The 23,256-nt window shown below is 39.9% G+C and overlaps 1 protein-coding gene across 1 annotated transcript in view; it reads right to left on the reverse strand.

Annotated features, from left to right (window-relative positions):
• Window positions 1-23,256, reverse strand: part of nlgn2b (neuroligin 2b) — a 67,731-nt gene that overhangs the window by 25,900 nt on the left and 18,575 nt on the right. The window contains exons 2-4 of the mRNA XM_044223110.1: window positions 13,545-14,285; window positions 5,766-5,819; window positions 1,079-1,228 (exon numbers count right to left, since the gene is read on the reverse strand). Of these exons, the coding sequence (XP_044079045.1) occupies window positions 1,079-1,228; window positions 5,766-5,819; window positions 13,545-14,061 (721 nt within the window). The 5' untranslated portion in view covers window positions 14,062-14,285. The remainder of the gene's footprint in view (window positions 1-1,078; window positions 1,229-5,765; window positions 5,820-13,544; window positions 14,286-23,256) is intronic.

Raw genomic sequence — 23,256 nt, forward strand, 5'->3', positions numbered from 1 at the left:
TTTTCTTTTTATTTTTGATGGATGTTGTTTGCAACATGCTTATACACAGTGGCTCTAATACAGAAATGATGACAGAATAACATTCACAATAGATGACGTGCATATTCATGAAACTTATAGGAACCATCACTGCTCAAATTTAGTCTTCAATTGTGCTGAAGAGTAACATCAAGCAGCAGGTAAATCAATCAACGTGTACTTTCTTAAACTTACTTCTATCCAGTATCATAAAGGGCAGCAACCTTAAAGCTATAGACTGTTGACTGTACATTAAGCTTTGCTTTCATACTGAACGATTCCAAGTATAAAACATTCCTGTTATTTGGTTAACAACATTTACTTTATTTTTAATATGTAGCATGACTTACAGACAGTCTGACTTCACCATCAAAATGATGAAAAAAGATGTAAATGTTTTGTTTTTGTTCACATGCCATCAGGAAAAAAAAAAGAAATATATAACATAATAACAATTTAAAACATTAGAAAAGCAATATATTATTATTATATATATTTTTTGGGTTTGATGGGACATTGTCTTATACAGTAGCTCTCTTGAGATACTAACCATTTATACTCGTTTCTCTTTTGTGCACGCTGCCTGCACTTTCCCTTACATGGTCTTTCTGCAGTAGTATATCAACACTGCTGAAATAATTTGAGATGAGTGATTGCTTTATGTCAAAAACTCAAATAGCATCTTCACAGTATATGCCATTACAGACATTCATATGCCTCAGTGTTAGCTGAGAGTAAGACCTATTAGGACTGCAGGAGCCTGCAGAAGGTGGGGTTTAATTTTCATTCTTGGAAATTCTGTGTTGTACAGTGATTTATGATTTGAATTGAAAGGGACATACAGTAAATCATAATGCCATTCAAATTAGTATTTTTTCACATGTATATATGCAATGTACCACCATTTATAAAACACACATTTTGATAGACATCATCTTCGTAACACACAGGTACTGGTCAAGGTCAAGGTGAGATGACACATGTCAAACACAGTCAAAACATTTACATCAGATGCACCCGTGCCTGATAACGCCGGCAAGATGTGGCACACCAAACTTACCGAGCACACCGAGCCGATAGTTCATGGTGACCACAATGACATTTCCATAGGCAGCAAGGACGCTGCCATCAAACATGTTCCCTGAGCCCTCCATGTAGGAGCCTCCGTGGATGAACAGCATCACTGGCTTCTTACGACGATCCCGAATATCTGCACAACACAGACAAACAATGGTGTTAATTATTTTAATGTTCATGCATTCTTTGGTAAAATTCTTTACCACACACTCGCACTTTTTAAGAGCTTAAGGGTCCACAGGCAACAGGTAGTCTACTCAGTTTAAACTGACAGCTCTAGATTTGTATAACTACAGCAGTCTTCTAAGTAAAAAGATCCATATGCAGCTTTTTCTAACCTCCTACAGCCAGTAATTCACTAGAAAAAGAAGATGAAGATACTAAGTCTGAACATTTTTAGTAGACCTTCTTTAAGTTGGTAGCAAGCATTTCATGTCGTCCCCACTGGGCCCCCACTCCTCTGTGTTTCCCCTGTCCTGTGCAGTGATGGTACCTTCCCAAACTGTCAGTCCCCTCCATGTGTGGAGCAAATCGTGTTTCTCTCTCTCTTTGCTATTGGTGTCTTTGTGCCCATCAGTGTGTTGCTATGGTTCACTCTGTGTGCCCCCCCCCCATTAAACCCCCCTCTCGCAGCGTCTGTGGTATGGTCTGAGTGTCTGAGCGTGGATAAGGCTGAGAGAGCTGCCAGTGCAGCCCAGTTAGGCTGAGCGTCTGCACTGTGCAGGGCCTGTGGATAATTTGTATGAAAGCCAGACCAAGTGGAAACATAAATAACAGCCACAGCATCTGTTTACCCTGATGAGCTTCAGCACTCAGAGATGGGGGAGAGAGAGAGAGATAGGAGGAGAGAAAGAGATATAAAGGGGGGTAAGACAGAGAGAGGAAGGAGATGAAAATAGGGCAGTGTGAGAGAACTGACGGGGGTAGAGACATCGATGGGAGGTTCAAACCAAAAAAAACATTATAGCAAGGATGAAAAAATATGAAATGTTACAAAGCAAGTCATACATAGCGAGGTACGCTAATGAACACTCAAATTCACACCGTATTCACACACACACACACACATACACACACAAACTCTTGCATAGGCAGCTGCGATGTTGAGTCGCTATGGAAACTGCTTCTCGCTAATAGAACTGCACCAGCCATTCCATTGCACCGACTCACTGAATGCCTGTTGCCGTGGTAACAAATTCTACTCACGTATTTGCACACCCGCCTGCATCACCACCTGAATCTCAGGTTACACATGCACTTGGGTGCGTCACTCACAGTCACACACACACGCATACACAGAAGTGAGCATGGAAAAATGGCACATATGGCTGCACACATGCAGACATCTTTTATGGATCATACGTATGACACAAGCAGACTGGCTAAAAATAAAAATGTTCAGTCGTACACGCCGACGCGCTGCTCTTTTTCTTCTCTTCTCTGGTGTATTCTGAACCTCGGCTGATTTCCCAGAGGATATGTAAACAAGTTAAATTATCCCGGCATTACCAGGACACTATAGTGGAGTGACATATCAGCAGGCCATCATCAGCCCTCTCTCCGCAGTAAGACTCATACCATAAATTAAATCCTGAGAGGAAAGAAACTTAGGCAGTGACATGTAGCTGCCATTTTAGAGACCCACTCAGTATTTTTTGTATACTTTTAAATTACTGTTTTACTGCTGTGTTTAACTGATGTTTAACATAATTGATGCAAACTTACCTGTGAAACAACAACAAAACAATTTAAAAGAGTACTCCATCAATTTCGCATTGCATTTCTACAACATTGTTGAAATAAAAAAGGATCAAAATCGAGGCAGCAGAACTGGATATCGACTTTTTTATTCCACAAAGTCTTTCTTCTTGTCAAAACTTGGCGCCTACATTACCCACAATACAACTCGACTGCCGACAATTGGGTTGGAGATTCAGGTGTGTTACACTAGTAGTGGCTAATGTAGCCTCGAGCTGCTAGCCTCAAGAGAGATGAGGAACGAGCTACAGAGGTCTGATCATTTTCAACTTGTAGTCTTCAGCCCCAATAGATGCTGACTCAAGTGACATCATTTGAGGCAGTTTATCAGATTTCATGCAGCTCTCCCTGGAGCCACAAAAGGCTTTATACAACCTTTTTCACATATGCAGTAGTACTCCCCCAACACATGTAAACAGAGTTTCCCTTTAAATTTAGTTTTGTTTCAGTATCCTGTCAATGTGTTTGGTAGTTGGATCAACTGTATTGTGTGTAAAGTGCTATATAAATAAAGGTGAGTTGAACTGAGTAGTGATAGGAGAGTTTCTAAGAGATGGTGGGGAGACTCTTTTGTTTACATGTGGATCACAGATTGTGCCCTTAATTTGGAGCCCCCTTTTCAAGCTAGCCTCTGCTCAACTATCCTTGACCAGAAAATGTATTTTCTTCCATTGAGGCTTTCATTCATAGGTTTTTCTAAAAGGCTGAAACATAATAGTGTTTTTTTTGTCCAAGTGAAATGGGTATCTGTTGCTGTACTACTTTTCATAGTGCCCCAATGCACTTAAGTTGTTTTACCACTGAGAATAAACAAAGTTCACAGAGTGTTACAGGGCATCAAGATCATTACTGTATGAAGTGCATGACTATGAAACTAAACTGTGATATTTGACTCAAAACTGACTTAACGTTTGTTTCACTTTCAGCTTTTGTAAATTGTCATACTGGAAATAAAAGAGAGGGTGAAACTAATTTTTTTTCTCTTGTAGTCATCACTCGTACACACTTTATTCTCACATTTCTGGTGCTTTAGACTTTCATCAGGTAAGCTTAAACTTGTCTAGTTTATATAAAAAAATGGGCACATGGTGTAGGTATTTTGATGAGAATACAGGCATTTGTCTGTCTAGATGACCTCTGGTGATAATAAAAAACCTGAAAATATCACACCATTTGCATGAGATGATATTTTTTGTGCAACAATGTATAACAAAAAATAAAATTAAAAACAGATGGAAACAGAGTTGGATGTGTGTTGACGTGAGGGAAATGGCACTATGACTGGAAGGGGCTCAGCACAAACAGAGGGGTGATTAGGGGTGCAGGGTCACAGGGTGAAAGTGTTTTACTCAGCCCAAATCCAAGGCCTATATGGCCAACAAGGAGCTCACTGTCTTTCTTGCCTGCTTCCAAAAGACTGGCACATTATTCACTCCTCTCATTTCTACCAAACCTTATACTACCCCCCTCCCTTACATCTATTCTCAATGTAATGTCTTACCTCCCAATAGAAACTGCCTACTTTCTACTTGTCCTTGTCCGTTCTCTTATGGAAATCTCAATTGATTTGGGTGTAAAAGTTTTAGCCTGACTCAGCACTTTTTTTTATTTTTTGCACCCAAACCCACGCCCGAGCACTGCAGATTCTTGTAAAAAACTTTCAAAAACAAGATGCTAATAATAGTATTTTCCAACAACGTTTGGGAACCTGTGTCCAATCCATACCTGAGCAATTAAGTGAGGAATTCAGGCCTACCCGAGCCCTCCTGATCCTGTCAAGATCCATCAGGTGTCGGCATAAATGTCAAGCTCTACCAGTCTCCTACTCATCCACTCTCTCAATCTCTCTTTCTCTACATCTCTCTCACTTTCAAAGCTCTATAAATGTCATTTCATCATGCACTTGTCTTCATTATGACTATTTTTTCCCTTTTCTCCCCCTCATTGCCCTCCCCTGTGCTCTCGCAGTGCTCAGCTTTTCCTTTTCTTTCATCTCTATACTATCATTCTGCCCCTCTCCTAGTCAATCCTGCATGAATCCTTCCTTCTGTTTTCACCGTTAAGAAACCAAACAATTGGATTAGCTACATCTGTCTCTTTTTAAACCATAGCAATTAGAGATGCAAGGGAGAAAGAATTCAATACCCAAATAGCACAGAGCCTAAAATAAAAAAAAAAAAAAAACCCACACACATTGGCACAAATTAGAGCACATGCACTCTGCTCGAGTAGACACACATGCACAAATGGAAATGTATTGCATTATGCACTGTGTGTGCTATGTAATATACAGTATGCCTGGGCATGTGTACAGAAACAGATGCACACACTGTCTGCATAGATTTTGGCTGCATCAGTAAAGAGTAATGAGAGCATCTCCATTTGACTGCAGTGAACTTGAAAATGTACCAGCAATGGCAGAAATATGCAGAAACCCTCCAGTTTTTCCTACTTGAAAAATGAAGAACTGGAAAAAGCCCAAAAACACTATGAAGGACAAAAATTTAGCAGACCATTTCATAAGGACTTTGGTACAAGAATAAGGTGAAAAAGGACTGAATACTGATTTTCAGTGATGCATCACACAGGATGGTCGGAACATCAGCGTGTGGTTGATCAACCACATAGCAACTGAGAGAGGAAAGTAAATTAGCTTCCCGTGCAAGTACCCAATGAGCAGCATTTGTGACGGGGGGAATGAAGAACAACTATTTTGTATGGAGCTCTTTATGCATTTTAGCTAAAAGCATGCCAGTAAGAAGGAATGACAGATTTGTGTGCTTATAAAAGCAGTTAACAATGGACAATGTAATTTGTACATAGAGTGATGAGAGTAAGATGAATATTAATACAGATAGAAACACAACATTCCCCACTGAGTTTGAAAAAACAACAACATGCAATTAAAATACCTTCATCCCTTGGTCTGTTCATTGTAGACTCATCATGTTTTTTTGTGAGCGGACCTAAGGTTCAGAAAAAAGGGGGGGGGGGGGACAAAAGACAAAATTCAGAAAGATTGCATTTGCAGGAAAAAACCCCAGAAAAACAAGAGAAGATTAAAAGAGAAAAATAAGGAGAAGTTGAGCCGTTATGCTCTGTTACCATTCAGTGACTGCGTACAGCTGAAGACAAAATGTTTACAAGGATTACACACTGTTTCCTGAAAAGATAACCCCAAACTCATCTGTTTTAACTGCTTAGGATCTAGTCACAGACTGCCTCGAAAATGACCCCAGGGGCCACTTCTCCTCAACCCTTCTCCCAATCAGTCCTGACACACTGCTGCTTTGTAAAGAAAAATCATTGAGCCATCACTCTCTTCGGTCAGAAAAAGCAAAGGAATGCCAAGATACTCTGTATCCTGCTCCAGCTCAGGACAGTGTTGCAGTCCTAAGGCAAATGTCCCTGCACAACTCAGAGAGACTAGACTGTCAAAACATAACACTGAAGACACACACACACACACACAGGGGCAGGAACAGATACTCATCCTGAATACATGTGACCAGGTACACACATTGTGCACAGAGAAATACCGACATAAAGCCCGAAATGTGAGTCTTTCCCACCAAATTAGCAAAGAGAGAGCTGTGTTTGATATGTACACCGCCTGTGAAGGCTTGTGACAGGATTCCCCTCACCAAGGTCAAAGAGGAGCCCCACATTAAGCTTTAATGGTATTGCCAGTTAAATGCTCCATAGGGCATAGCCAATAACAAGCATTTATCACAGTGACCAACCAATGCCCTGGCGCGTCAACCTCTGTAAGTCTTAACTGATAAGGATTCCATTAATTTGTTTTTTCTTGGTTTCTGTCAGTGGAGCTTTCCATCAGCCCACAATTACCGCTGCGTTTTGTGTCGTTCTCAGTCACTGTCTACATACGCACATCTTCGAGAAAGCCATTAAAACACACTCACGTTCACACACAGACGCGCAGCCCCACACACATTAAATGTCCACACGCTATACAAAGCATGCTAACAGTGTCCTTATCATCTGTTGCTGTCCTCCTCGTACTCCACCCAGCAGCACGTTCCTTGCTCTCCGGTGGGGAGGCGTTGCGGTCTCTCATTTTAAAGAATACTCTACTTTGGGTTGCCAAGGGGTTTATCACTCTGCCAATGTGCTGCTGACATGTCTGTTTGTACCATTCTGCTGGAAACCTCACAGTTAAGTGACAGCATATACCTTTTTCACAATGCTATTGACAGACGAGACACAGAGCATCACTGCACTCCATCATTCTAATGCTGCATTTTCACCCATCCCTTTATATGAATATGGTTTCCTGATATAAAATGTTTATCTTCCATCTAAATGGAAAAGGATCAATGCTGAATGGATTTGCTGCATCCTCCAAGTGCCACCATGCCGGCGCCTGATCCAGAGAGCATTTCCTGCCATGGAGGGAGATGGTACAGTAGTTGGTACTGGACTACAGAGTGAACAGGTAGACAGGCCGGTAATGGATAAAAAGGCACATTAGTCCTCCATCTTGTCAGCACTTCCCCACTACTTAGCACCACTCTAAAACCACACCTCACCGCTTAATGGAGACTACTCTGATTTCATTTGTTTTCTAATGCCTAATAAAGAGCTAACCTATACGTGAGGATAAGCTCCGCTCAAACAGACAGTCCAACTTTGTAGCGGACCATCAGTCTTCACCCTAAGAGTTAATACGGTCACCTCACTTAAACAGAGGTTGCTAACATTAACATCCTCAAAATGACAATGCTAGTTTTAGTGTTTTAGTTTTAGTTTAGTGTGTTAGTGTACTAACATTAGCTAATAAGCACAAAACACAGTACACAAGTACAGTTAGGCCGATGGGAATGTCATTGGTTTTGCAAATTCAAATTCAAAAAATGACCTGATGATGGAGCCAGATGAAAAGTCAGTGGATCAACAAATTTTATTACAATTTATCATGAGGGACACATGGATGTCTGTACCAAATTTCATGGCAATCTACCCCGTAGTTGTAAAATTATTTTAGTCTAGACCAAAGTGGTGGACTGACCAACCAACAGACCGACATTGCCATCCCAAGAGCCAAGCTGATATCATGGCTAAAAAACCATAGGTATTCAATTTACAATGATATAAAACTGAGAAAAGCAGCATAAGTTTCACATCTGAGATTTGAGCTTGATAACTGACTTCAACAATTAATTGATTATGATTTTTTTTTATATAATTTGGGGCATTTTTGCCTTTATCTGATAGTGACAGCTGCAGAGATAGACAGGAAAGGAGCAGTGAGGACTCAGCCTTAATGGTACGCGATCTACCACGTGAGCTAATGGAGCGCCCGATTATCAAAAATTTGTCAGCTATATTTTCATTGATTGACTAATGGATTAATCATTCCATTACTAGTCAGTATATTGTGGCTACTGTATCTTACTGCTATCGCTCCTCTACAGAAATTGTATATGTGGTTGTTATTTGGGTGTTTGGTAAAAAGCACAAACCCAATTTATCAAATAAAGATTTGCATTGAAATAAATGTACATAGTAGCTATCTAGGTCTTGACTTCAGACAACGGACTTCTGAATTTTGAAGAAATACTACAATGCATTAGACAAGATAAAAAGTAGGATGTAGCCAAAGGGAAACACACACACTTTTTAGAGTTAAAAACATCTTTCCCATCTGCCTCAGTAGAGAAGCCTGCCGGTAGGCTGACTGTCACATGATGTAATGGACCACTGGTAACTGAAATGCATTGGCCTATGCAGGAGCATTTAGCTCTGGTTTTCCCAGTACTGTTTGACCTAATGCAGCTCCATCTCTCAGTCAACAGCATTTCTGTTCGGTTCAGTGAGCTAGTGGCCAGAGCGCAAGCTGTCTCCCGTCCCTCTCCATTTCCTCAGTGCAGTAAACGGGATGAAGCTGCAGTATGTCATGTCTACGGTGGCCTGTCTGCTTGACAAGGTGTCAGACAAAGCTTTGGTTCAACCCCTCTGCATCCAGGCAGCAGCTTCCAGCACATGCAGTCCTATCCTTCTGCAACTCCAACTCTTCCACAGTGCCCCCAGCCTCCAGCTCCATTCTTGCCTCCACTGTCCTGCCTCCTGAAATATGGTTTTTAATAAAGAGCACGGTAAATGGCTGCTCTAGCGGCAATAAAAATGAAAGATCTTAGGCCCTTGGCTGAGGAGTGTCTTGAGGAAATAGGAATGCAGTGAGACAGTGCTCATGCCTAGAAGCCTGGCCACACAGGAGAGTTAGAGTGGAACAAGAGAAGGAGGTAGGGAGCGAGTGAGAGATAAAGGGAGAATGTAAAACTCACTGTTCAACAACAGTACCATTTGTGTTATTTACATTATTCTAAGAAGTTATTTGAATTTCATTTGTGTTGAAGAAGTAGCAGGCTACATAGTGGCCTGGTGGGGAAGGGCACGGAGCTCATTTGCATTCAGAACAGTGACCCCTTCTACCGCCATCTGCATAAAGATGGAGGAGAGAAGAGAGAAGAGGCAGGGATGATTTCAGGGAGGGGAGAGCAGGAGGGGTGAACAGATGCAGAAAGAAAAGAGCTGTGAATTTTCTTTTGTCCAAAGAATTATGCAGAGAACATGTTCAGTCATAGTATTTCTAGGTCTGAAACAGATATATCAGATAGGGGTATGATTTAAGATAGATTAAGAAGATAATAAATACATAATGTTGTACTCTGGAGATTAAATGTGTCAAAATCAATTTGTTCTGGCCAGATCTGGCACCAAAACATTTTGATCCTGGCTGCGTATGATTCTGTGCTGCCAATTCATTTTGGCCCACCTACATCCGCCATGAGTGGGAATGCAGCTGCTCGCTGCCAAACACAGCACAATACAGCACCGACATCCTCCCTTTAAACATGCTTGACCATCACCCACTGGTACCAAGTTAGCAAGCTAACCTACTAGCTAAAACAGCTTAGTCTAGCTAAAATACCACTAAGAGTCTACAGCCACAATAGCAGCTCTGTGAGGCTGTACTCAGGCACAGTAGTGCTTTGAGCTGAATGCTAACATCAGCATGCTAACATGCTCTCACTGACTATGCTAACATGCTGATGTTTAGAATGTTTATCATGTTCACCACAGTTTAGCATTTTAGCATGCTGACAATTGCTACTTAGCACTAAACACATTACAGCTGACACTGATGGGAATGTCATTAGTTTTGCAGGTATTTGCATAAACCAAAATATTGGACAACTTTAAAATTTTAACCAGGTGATAGCGCTGAATTAAAAGTTAGAGACCACCAAAGTTATTACAAATGATCCAAAAAGGGGCATGGATCTCTGTAGCAAATCGCATGACGATAACAGTTGCTGAGAAATCTCACTCAAAACCACATATGTCACCTCATTGTGAGGAAAAGTCAGGGGATCATCAAAGTCAGTAGGACACATCATCTGAATGTCTGAACAGAATTTCATGGCAATCCATCTTACAACAGTTATACATTTCCTTAAAAACTAAAATATCAACCTGCTGGTGATGCTAAAGGAAAAGTCAGGGGACCAACAAACCCACAGGGATTTCTCCTCTGGGGAACATGAATGTCTATACAAACTTTTCTAGCAATCCATGCAACAGAAGTTGCGATATTTCAGTCTGGACATTGCCATCTCCAGATATACATCCCCAGTGTGGCTAAATCAGTAATGCTGAGCTGAAGGCAGACAATTTGAAGACCAGTGGGAGACCAATAACCATAATCATATGCATCACTCTGTGCATGTCTTTGAGAACATGAAGAGTTGCATCTCCAGCAAGAGGACTGTGTTGAGGTTTAAAATTAGTTGTGACTTTACTTTTTTGTGGTTCATCTCTATACTTAAAATATGCTTATAAATCAATAGCACACTGCCAATCAAATCTGATCAAACCAGACTCACTAAGGAGTTTTTCCCCCTAAACTTTAACTTTGATTGTTGTTTATTTGGTCATGGAAATTGAATGTCATAGCGAAATACTTAAGATTTGAAGCCAATGTTTCAGGGGTTTTAAAGCTGGTACTTCGCTAGTCTAACACCATGTAAACTATTTGACAGCAGTTAAGTGTAAAATGTAGTGTGTTTGATTTCAGGGACACTTCACTCTCCTTCAGTCTCTATTTCTCTCTCACACACAAGGCTAAACATATCCTTGGGGACAGCATCAGCCTTGTGTAAGCAGTGACCCCTGACAATAAGTGACAGATTCTGACAAGCAGACAGGACTACATGTAAAATCATTCTCACTCATTTGCACACCTACTCCTCTGGGAATAACACAGGAGATTCTACATCATCCCCTCGATGAGTATGTGACATATGTACTATACAGCATACATACCGTAACCTCTCATTTTACCCATGTGTGTACACTTTCCTATATACAACAAGTGGTTAAAAATAATTTCATTGTCTTTTTTTTCAATCTCTGTTTCTCCCCTCTGGTTCACAGCATCTCTGGTGCTGTGGTCTCTCTTTATACTACAGTATTACTTGATATTTTCCACAAGCAATTAATCTGTTTCCATCTTTTTGTTGGGCCATGGAACATTCATCAATAAAATAAGTAATTTGCGACACTGACACAATCTAGCTTAGTGTTAAAATACAACTATGACTTCATATATGAGCAGTAGCAGTAATGCATAAACATGTTTTCTTGAGTACTCTCAGGCAACTCTCAGGTGAGCCCATTAATCATAGACTTTTTAACATTTTATCATTAGCCTTGCTTACTATCATCAGTAGTATATACTTTGACTCCAAAGTTACACTTTAATCCTGTGTTCTTTTACCTGTCCATCTGCTTTCTCAAACGCTCTCCATTGGATCATTAATGCAAGTACACCCAGATGAAGAGGTTGAGGCTTTGCCTTATAGTGATTTTCAGTTTTTGACTAATTTCACCCCAAGAGGCCTAAACAAGGTTGTTTTTGGTATTGTATTTGTTATATTTTCTCCTAAGCTAGCTGCTACACCAAAATGTGTTTCTTAGTCTAACCATAGTAACCACAGTGCAGCATCCATACAATACAAACCTGAAGAATAAGTACAAAGGCCTCATTCCACTCAAACCATGAAATTGGGGTTGCATCCCATCAGTATGGTCACTGAGGTTTAAAACCACATGCAATTCTATTTAACAATAATGCAATGTATGAAAATGTGAATGTTAGTCAGTCAGCTAACTGAAATGATAAAAATGTGCAGTTAGTCCAGCTTACTTGTTGATGATTAAAAGTAAACCATGCCTTTTTCATATACTCTACCACTACGACAGGAAATGTGAGGCTCACGTGACCAACAGGGGAAGCCAAGCTAGCACAACAGTTAATGAGCTAATCTGCTAGCATGTTTACTGCCAACTGACCCAAGTTTGTATCTCTGCAGACCGGAGACTTTGAGAGAATGTGGTAACTGTCAATCATTTTTTTATTTGGCCAATCAGTGGCTTACAATCCACTGTCAGTCAAAAACTAATTTCACCAATACGCCGCCTAAACCAGTAGTCAATCACTTTTTAATTCAGTAAATCACTTCAAAGTATTATAAGGGGGGAGGTACACAAACAACTCACTCTCCATTGTACCGGACAGCTATGCTAGCTAACGCTGTCTTCTTATGGCTTATCAACTCCTTGATCATAACAGAATATATTAACTTTAATAATAACTTTCACCACTGCTCATTTTAGAAAGGCCACCACAAGAAAATGTATTCTTTGTTTAGATTATCAAACCAACAATGGATCATAGATGTTTGTTTCTGGCTTCCAGCATTAGTTAGCGAGCCTTCATTTTCCCAGCATCGTGCCCGGTTGGCGGAGAAGGGTCCAACTGCAGTCCTCCCTCCTGAGCCCACTAGTTTCCAACAAAACTTGCGATGTGTGATTTAAAATGAGAAGTGGTGAAAGTTACTATGTTTTGTTATGATCAAAAGTTCTCTACTTCCACTTTAAAATGTTAATTAAAACCGCTGCTTTGATCCTTTGACTAGGTTGAAGTAACAAAATGTCAATGGTGTCAGTGAGTCACTGTTTGATTTACTACACCAGTGGTTCACTTTGTTCAGTCACTCAAAACAAATGTGACTTACTCTGCATTTCTCATGAAAAAGATTAATGTTAAAAAGCTAACACAATAATTTGTATGAAGATATAATGTTCATGCATGCATGCATCATGAATTTTGAATATTTGATAAAATGTTAAAATTAAGCAGTAGTTAGTAGTAGTAGTTAGCACAGGAGTATTAGCACAAAAAGATTGCACATGTGACTATGCTGCAGTACATCTAGAAAACGATTAGGCTCAACAACCAATAGTAATTGAGGCCGACATTAATACAAACTCAGGAGATTATCAGAGAATATATTCTTTGGTAATCTCCTGGTTGTCTTTTGGCTCACGTTAGAGCTCTTCTTCCACAGAATATAATCCTGACTAACTGATCAGAATGACACTATTCCAGGGAGTACTGGAGCACTGACACAAATATGACATTGATTAGAAAGGCACAAGCTGTTCTTACACTCTGAAACAGTTGTGACACAAACTAATCTTTTCTCTCAGTCTGTCAGACCTGGGATTTTACTCTTACCCTGACCTTTAAATGTAAAGAACAGTTAACGGGCCAAAACTAAGTTCATCTCCTCCTACATCTAGTAGGAGAGTTTTGTCTCACTCACCATCTTCAGTGGGTACATAGATGTTGAGGTAAAGGCAGTCCTCACTCTGGTTCTGAACATAGGTCGCTGCAGCATCCAGGTTGTCTGTGAACCACACTGGTAGCATGATCTCAGGTAAAACCCCATGCACATTCTGGGGGCACACTGGCGCATACTGGGTGGCATTGCGAATCTCTTGCCAGGAGCCTGGAGCTTCAGGAGGCTGGAAGCGGCGCTCACCGACAGGCGCGGTGGCATATGGCACACCTAAGTACTGTTCCACAGGGCCCAAGATCTCATTGTTGAGCTCCTTCCTGATACCACGTATCTTTCCATAGCCTGTGGATACTATGGGGTGTTTCAAGTCAACTCGTTGACATGAGGAAAGGGTGAGGTATAGCACTAGTCCCAAGAACCACAGCAGACAGTGATTAGCAACCTGCTGAGAAGTATAATGACGCTTCCCACCATAGCCTTGGTGGCTGGCAGCATTGAGAGGAAAAAACAACATGTCCAAAATAAAGGCTCTTTTAGTCATATCACTAGGACTTGGGTGTAGAGAGGGATCACAAACTCAGTGGGTTATGGGAGTAAACAAAGGCAAAAAGAGGATTTATGGACAGAGAGGTTAACAGTTTTCCTTGGGTGACAAGGTGAGGCAGAGGGACAGGTAGCATTCTCAGGTAGACTCTGTGGTCTCATCCGTCTTCCTCTTTGGAACTCCTGATGGGTCCAGAGCTGCAGACAGGAAGCCAATAACACCTGGAAGACACAGACAGGTTGCAGGTTTGAGTCATTGTGCGTGAATAGGTGTGCTCTTTAAGCCATGTCAGTGTGTTTAAAAAGGCACAAGAGGGCAATATGGGTAAGCTGATTTTACTTAAGATGAAGTGTCTGTTAGCTCAAAAAAGAAGGAATAATGACACTTGACTGCAGAGGACTCCTTTGTGGTACATTTATATTAACCCAACCCTAAGGTTTGCTATTCTGTCTACCACAACTGGCACCAAGAGTTATATATGTAATGTCATGTGATTTAGTGGTCTTGAAGCAAATTGATTTAACCTGAAAATATTATTATCAGTAAGAATTTACACTTACAGTAAAGTTGTTTCACAAAAATGTATTTGTGACACAGCATTGCTTATGTTGGAATTACCAATGATGCATCTACAAAGAAGCTAGCTATGCAGACTTCATGCACAGAACCAAGTTACAAAATGAGCAACAATTACTTATTTTTAGTGTGAATTATTAATGCACAAGTCAAATTAATTCAAAACTCAACATATGTACTGCAGTAGAATTCACCCACAAGGTTTCATTTACCTGAAATGATTGAATCTTATAATGACTGAATACTTATATTTTTAAATTATTTAAATATTTTAAAAATTAATTAATTTTAAAAATGATTGAGGCCTAATGCACATACAGTGTAATGCATTCCTAGTTGGCAGCAGAACAGCAATAAATTATTGAGGACATCATTAAATACCTAGAATGAAGTTCTACAAGTAATTTGTGTGACGATGTGGTCACCTAGTGTCCTGTATTATGTAGTTATGCAATGTTTCCAGACATACTGTACTATACAGGTTTGTAATAGGTTTGTGTATGAACTGCATCATGGTAAATGCCTCAACAACTTTTGCAAACGCTGCCACATGTCCTAAGGGCTAACTCATTTGTTAGAAATTGAGTTGTTTTCCTTATTTTCCTTGCATTTTATACTTAAATATGAATTAATGAAATTCCTATCCTATCTCTTTAGTCAAAGATAGGAGAGCTATCATTTTTTGACACGCATGGCTCTATGGATGGCAATGTTAGTCTGTTGGTCGATTGGTCCACAATCGACTGAAATATCTCAACAACTAGGATGGATTGTTTTGGTACCACTTTAGTTTATGACCAAATACCTGCAAAATTAATGACATTCCCATCAGCCTCAGCTGTACTTTGTGTTTCGTGCTATTTAGCAAATGTTAGCATGCTAACACACTAATCTAAGATGGTGAACATGGAAAACATTATATCTGCTAAACATCAGCATGTTAGCATTGTCATTGTGAGCATGTTAGCATGCTGATGTTAGCATTTAGCTCATAGCACCACTGTGTCTGAGTACAACCTCACAGAGTCGCTAGCATAGCTATAGACTCTTAGTCTTGTTTTTTTACAAAAGCCAAGTCCACTTTGAATGTCAATTAAAATGTTGTCACACTATCCTCCAGACTGAATTGGTGTAATTAAACATGTTCTGGTTGTCTTATAGAGGTTACCAAGACTTACTTCTAACCAACAACTCATTTAAAATGTGCCATTTCACAGGCTTTACTGCTGCTGATAGTAGTAGTAGGCTACAACAGAAATAGCGTCCAAAATAGGAGGTGCACATCTTTATTAAATGTAAAACCACCAGAAAATATGCCACTATGTTGCATTCCTCTGAGTTCTCCACAAGGGCATATTCTGTATTCATTGGTGTCTTTGCAGATTACTAATTTGTTGCCACTGTGTTGATTTTTCTGTTTTTCAACTGTCATGTTAGCCAGCTAGCTCATTGCTACTTGACCAGCAACTACCATTGAGTCATGTGCTTGTAGTTTTTGTTTTTTCTATTTATTTATCTTTTCTTTTGTGCCATTGTAAGCTATCTGACTGCATTATCAATCTTGACACACGATTTCAGTGACATTTGTGGGCTGTATTTTATCACTACTTTTCATGATAAGTAACTTGCTGTTCACAAGTCTGGCAAGACTCTTGTTTTCCTAAAGGCTCTGTCTAGAATCAGTGTCTTTTATCCAGATTGTGTACAAACTGCATTTCACAACTGACGTGTTCTTAATTCAACTTTTGTCAGATATCACATCCTTGCTGATTATGCAAATAACCATGTACATCATATCTGCAAAAGTGGCTTGTGTTATGCCTCCCTAATAGATTTTGGATGCAAACACACGGCTGCATTTAGAGTTGTAAACTTGTGATCACGGACACACTGGGGTGCAAACTGTGGAAAGAGTCAAAGGTGGTATGCTAGGTTTGGAAATTTAGTCATGAATAATACCTTGGTTACATTTTAATCTGCCTTAACATGTTATCAGACATACTGGAAATATCAGGTTGCTGATTTAGAAGTTGAACATGAACTCCAAAATGTCTCCCACTAGGAAGACAATAGGTTTTGCAATTACTTCAGAATAGAAACTTACAATGACCATGTGAAGGCAGGGCTAAGTGTTTAAGAATATTCAATGTGGTTGCAAAAGCTTAATTTGCAGTCCAAAGGGAAACTTTTTCAATTACCATAGTGTATTGTGGCCCCTGCTTCATATTTTCATCTTGCAGATAATTACAGTACTTTGAAGTGTAAAACACTTATCTTGTAATCAATTTGAATCCACAGAGAACACAAAATATATAAAAGCATGTTCACACATCATTCTGAGGAGTGAACAAGCAAAACCCCATTGGCCCTGCACCTTTCAGCCATCCACACTGTGTCAGAGTTAGCCTTTCCCTCTCAACTCAGTTCAGTTGGTTCTTGCTTCCACATCATTACAGATGAATGGGCAGTGCTTATCTCGCTCTGGCTTTGGGAGACAGAGCCGTTTAGGTGTGATAAAGGCTTTATGTGGCGCTAACTGTTGGTTGAATGCCACCTCATCCCTCCACCCTCAACCCGGCAATATCCACACTCCACTGTGAGCCAGCAGACACAAGATGACAGTAAAATACAGCGGAAAGATGGCGTGCAACATTACAGGGTGTTCAAAATTAGTGATGTGAGTGGTACTCTGCTTCATAAGGACAAAACAGGAACAAGCTCTCTGGAAAAATATTCAGTTCATTAAAGCCCTCTGAGTGACTCCATCTTATGACAACACTACACGGTCTGAGGAGGGGGTAAGATGTGTAAGGACACCCTGAATTTCCATCAAAAAAGTTAGTGTGCATACACATAGTCAAGCTGAAAATCCAACTTTGAAAAAGATTAATGTGAATTATACACACTACCTGACTCTCTTCACGTTGTTGTAAGACTCATTGTGAGGGGGTAAGATTGCGTGATTTAGAGAAGCCATTAGACTTATTTGGAATAAGAGGCAAAGAAATTGGGGAGATGTGTTAATTTTCCAAAATTGTTTATCTCATTTTTGCTTTATCTTTATTTACCCAGCCAAGTACATTAAAAGGAATAGTTCATAATTTTTTGGAGATACGCTTATTCGCTTTCTTGCTGAGAATTAGATGATGAAGATCGATATGAAGCTACATTCAGGAAACGATTATCTTAGCTTAGCATAGAAAGTGTGAATAGGGGGAGACACCTAGCATGGCTCTGTCCAAAGGTAAAACCCACCTACCAGCACCTCTAAAGCTCGCTAATTGACACATTGTATCATGTTTGTTAAATCCGTACAAAAACTGAAGTGAAAAAATGACAAGTTGTGGTTTTACAGGGGGTTATGTGTGGGACTATTTCTTGGCCGGGCTTGTCATCACCATGAGGTTGCCAGGCAACCAGTTGAGACTCCAGGAAGTCACTGCCCCTGGCCAAGAAAATGTTAGACACATAACCCCTATAAAACCACAAAATGTCGTTTTTACACTTCTCTTTTTGTACAGATTAAACTAACAAGTTATAACAAGTTAATTAGTGAGCTTTAGAGATGCTGGTTAGTGGGTTCTCTTACCTTCGGACATGCAGTGCCATGCGAGCTGTTTTCGCTTAGTTCCAGTCTTTAAGCTAAGCTAAACTAACATGCTGTTGGCTGTGGCTTCATATTTAACAGACAGATGAGAGTGGTATTGATCTTCCAGCTACAAATGACACACAATCAATAGTAAGAGGAAGGTACTGCAAGTTGGTAAGTCCAAGAGGAAGACTGAAAATGATGCAGACACAGACTGAAGTACTGTAAGTACAACCACGCACACATCTCTATACAATATACATTATACAGAACATTGTATAAAGCCTGTGGTTCCAAATAACAATGAATTACACAGAGCTGCTGTCGCTGCTTACTGCTATAGTTACATACCCATTTTTATTTTAAAATAGCCATCTTTCCTCGTATTCTGTCAGTAAATGTGACTGAACATATAGCACAAGGTCGGAACACCTTCAATATGCACAGTAGATCCAGGGATGCACACAATAGTATGTGTTTACTGACTGTGATAGCATAGGTGTGGGTTAAGTGTCTGTAGCCTGTCAGATTGTTCTCTGTAATACTTGCCTCCCTGGATGTACTAACAATGATGTTCACACACATGCATATAATCAAATGAGGCATTAGACGTTGCATATGAATAGAGGCTCTACAGTTTGCACAAATTGGTCTGTTCTCAACCTCTCACATGTGACTTGAAAATGGTACTGTAGTACCCTAACATCCCTAACATCTGTTCATGTCAACTATCCGTGAGCTGAAACGGCATTGAGCGTGCATCCTCACGCATAAAATGGGACAAATTGACACACAAATCACAGGGCTGATTTAAGCTGTTTTCTGTTCTGTTTTATATAATAGGTAGTCCTGTCAGCTGAAGCTGTTTGAGAAGGTAATGTCTCTCTGCCAGTGGGACACTTTTATGGGTATGTTTAAAATTGAATGGTCAGAGTGGTTTGTGAAAAGTTTTGCAGAATGGTGGTGTTTGGGAAAAAGCTTGCCTTGGGATTTTATATTGCTTTGTTTCCACTTTGAGTGTTAAAACTACATGCAATACTTCAGCTGTCAAGCTGCTCTCTGCTAGTCAACATCTGTGGATGACAAGCAGCTTAGCAAGCCAGAAACAGAGTGCTGAATTTTTTGCTATCTACTGTCACTATGCTTAGAAAAAGGGACCCTTTAATTAAAATATAAAAACAAGCTCTGATGGCTGTATGTTGTATTCTCCTGCAACCAGCAATGTGTAGATACAGTAATCCATTGTCTCTATGCATTGAGATCTGATGGGAAAGATAACTCCCTTCTGCAGTAGACACCAATAGTGGCATTTAGAGTTTGAATGGAATGGCTTTGAATGCAAATCCATCCTATTCCTAGCCCCATGATACCTTGCGTGAATTATGGGCACGACTTGTAGTTATTTCTTTCTTTCGCTGAACCGGCGCCTGCGAGAGTTAGCAATATGCTACAGTGTCCTCCCTTTTCTTAGAGATTCTGGGGAAACAACTGATGTGGGAACACAGCCTGTGACTTAAACAGAATAATCTGATCATACCTCTGCCTTCTACTGCCATCGGATGGGAGAACGACCTGAACAAATGGCCTGGATAACATACAGTATCATATTTAGATACTTTATTGATTTTGTCGCTACCAACGGTGAAGTGAGCCACCAATCTGAAAAACTCTGACGCTTATCGGTACTTCCAAAGTAACATAGTCGGTTGTGTTTTTATTTTGAGAGAACTACTATAACTTCTAATGCTCACTAATTAACACGTTATACTTTGTTTGTTTAATCCATACATAAACAAAGTGTCAAAATGACAAATTGCCATTATACGGATCATTCCCCAAAATCTCTAAGATGAGGGAATACACCTGTAGCTATAACTTTTGAAAGAGAAAATACCATATTCTTCCTCTTATGAATGAAACGTTGAATTCATATGCAGTACAACACAATCTTGAGCAATTCAATACACTCAGGGGTTTTGCTACAGCCTTCCCTGGTATGACCAGTAGTTTATGTTAATGTTGGGTACTGTTAAAAAAATCTCTAAGATGAGGGAATACACCTGTAGCATAGCGCTAACTCTCGCCGGTTCAGAGAAAGGAATAACCAGACGTCGAGCTTATAATTCACGCAAAGTATCTTAGGGCTAGAATTATGGTAGGCAAGTACAAAATGAATTGCTATGACTTAACTGCACTGATTGCAAATGCACATTTTTTATGTTAAAGAAAAAGTGTTGTAGTAACACCTGCTGGTGGAAGATGTGGAAGATTAAGGGAATGTTCTTTTTAGCAGGTATAGGGAGAAGGATTTATACACTTTTGATTAAAAGGGATGTTTAGAGTCCTTAATGTTCCCTTAAATCTTTAATGGACAGGGCAAGATGAATAAGTCGTCTTGTTGATGAAGTGAAAGGCTAATAGGAGAACTGGAGCTAAGATTAGACTTGTCAGGCTGCATATTTAGGCTCAGCCAAAGGGCCTCATCCTCTTTTCACACTAGACATTGAAGCAATCCAGAATCTGCCCCAATGCCTCCCTGTATAGACTGCCACAGAGCACTGGGTGATACAGGAATAGGAGATGAGGGAAGAAATGGCTACCACTCCCGGAAAGTGCAACATGATAACAGATCAAAAGTCAGTTCCTCTCCTTTGTAATCTGTAACACCTATGTGATGCACCGATGATGCTGAGGCAACAGGGTGGAGGCGAAGGATTTGGCAGTCCTACAGTATTGGGTAAATTAGTTAAAATTATAGGGCAGTTTCAGGCAATTTGTATCAATTAGGATCATGTGTGATTCATTTGCTTTGTGACCCATCTAGTCAACTTAAAGAAAAGCCATTCTGTGTTGTCATCAGTTAATTTTAGGTCACTAACTTCCTAACTGATTTAAAAAGTGTCTTTTAATTAGAGAAAACAGATAAGCCCCTAAAAGATTGTTGTCTTCAACCACATGACATGTCACATAATGAAGACTGAAGCCCCTGAAGACAAGGGGAGGGCTGCAGAGGGTAATAGGCAGAGATTTGGCAGACTTTATGTCAATCGAGCTTTAAACCATATTAGGATTATTGTAATAGGATCACTGTTGAACCTTCTACATATTTATTTTGTAATATATTCTTTCGGTTTCGGAGATGAAAAATCACAGCTGACTTCAACAGTGTCATTAAAGCTGTATCTTCATGTAGCTAATAAGAATGTCTGTAACATATTAATCAGGCAGGTTGAGTCATACTGGAGTGTTGGGAGGATATACCCATCACAGAAACATTATGTGTATGTTTTGTTCTTTTTTTCAAGAAAAACCTTCAAGGAGCTGTAAGCTGTAAGACATTCGCTGCCACTGAATGTTGCACTAGTGCACCGGCATCTCAGACCAAACCAGACTCCATTGAGAAAAACATTTAACCTCACAGATCATCAACACACTGACTGGTTTGGTCAAAATAAACCCTTAATTCATCGAAATATTCTGGCTCTACGACTCAGCTGGCAGCCGCGAAACTGCAATGGCTGCTGTGGACAAATGCACCTGTGAAAGTATGTCCACTAAAAGTGCTTGTTTTTGCACTGACAGGCTCAGATTGTTGTTCTGACAACATTATGGAAAGGACTGCTACAGAGCTAGACTTTTTTGTTAAACAGTAAGATCCTTTTTTTTTAACCAGAAACAGCCAAATTATTGTTTTTTCATTCTCGCCCGCCGCCAGACTCAATTGAAAAAAAACAATAATTTTACCTCGCAGACCATCGTTTAACACACTTCATTCAAACTCTACAGAAACAAAATAAAACTCATCCCATCTTTGTTAGTCTTTCTACTGTTCCAGCAAAAACCAACTGTAGTTTGGATGAAATAAATCCTTAATTCACAGCGTTAGATGAGAAAATACAGCTCTCCTGACAGACACACCAGGGACTCACATGCACTAACATGCACATGCGGCGTGTGCGGCTGTATAAACAAAGCACAGAGAAGATGCGATAACAACACAGGCAGAGGGGGTGTGATGTCATCCTCTGCTCAGGAAGCCATTACCCCACTATATCTTTATATAGCAAATAGTTGCTGCTATATTAATGTTCAGAATCTCATTTACAGAACCTTTAAGTAACTACTTTTTAGCTTATAATCATTTAATAAATATCTTTGCTCAGGTAGTGGCTGAGCCTTAACAGGTTGGTCAGCCAGTTGATTTGGACATCACATCATTTGGGCTAGTGCTGGGCGGCGATGTGGTCAAAAAATAAAATACTTTTTTTTTTCAAGCCTGGGAGCGATTCATGATTTTAACAAAACATTTTTTTGCAAAATGCAGCAAGACTAAATCATAATTCAAATCTCATTGTTATGCATATTAAAAAAATACAGGTTATCCAATACAGCTATAGACTGTCAGTACCAGATGCACGGAGCACGGATATCCACTTTAATAATCAGTTTAGCACAGATAGACAACAGACAACACATCCGCCTGATATCGTCAGACCATAGATATATACACGTAGATACCCGCACGGGTCGCTGGTGTTCATTGCAGTGATGCATCAATGCAACCACCAAATTGGTACAGGGAAGCCGTGCCTCCTATGTCTATCAGTGAAGGAGGTCTATTCACAATGAAAATATCATCATAAGTTGATTTTCAAGCTGCTTGGTTTATTACAAATGAGAGATGTATTTATGATACAGGATACTTCAGAATCAGAATCAGAAATACTTCCCCGAGGGGAAACTCTTTCGTTACAGCTGCTCACTATCACGTCAATGCACACTTAATAGAATAGAAAGAATAGAAGTAATACTTGGTTAAATTAGAAAAGGCGTGTTTTTATACCAAAATACTTTATCTTTTGTTTTTCTTACTGCACTGTAAAACACCATGAAATTTGAAATGGATATTCATTGTCCCAAGAGGATGATTTCTAATGATCTTCATGACCCCATGACCTTTCATCTTACACTACCATGCATCACAAGGTATCTTAAAAACCTATGGCAAAAATTCCACAAAATTGGCA

Source organism: Siniperca chuatsi, linkage group LG14 (genome assembly GCF_020085105.1).
Source record: "Siniperca chuatsi isolate FFG_IHB_CAS linkage group LG14, ASM2008510v1, whole genome shotgun sequence".
Taxonomy (NCBI): domain Eukaryota; kingdom Metazoa; phylum Chordata; class Actinopteri; order Centrarchiformes; family Sinipercidae; genus Siniperca; species Siniperca chuatsi.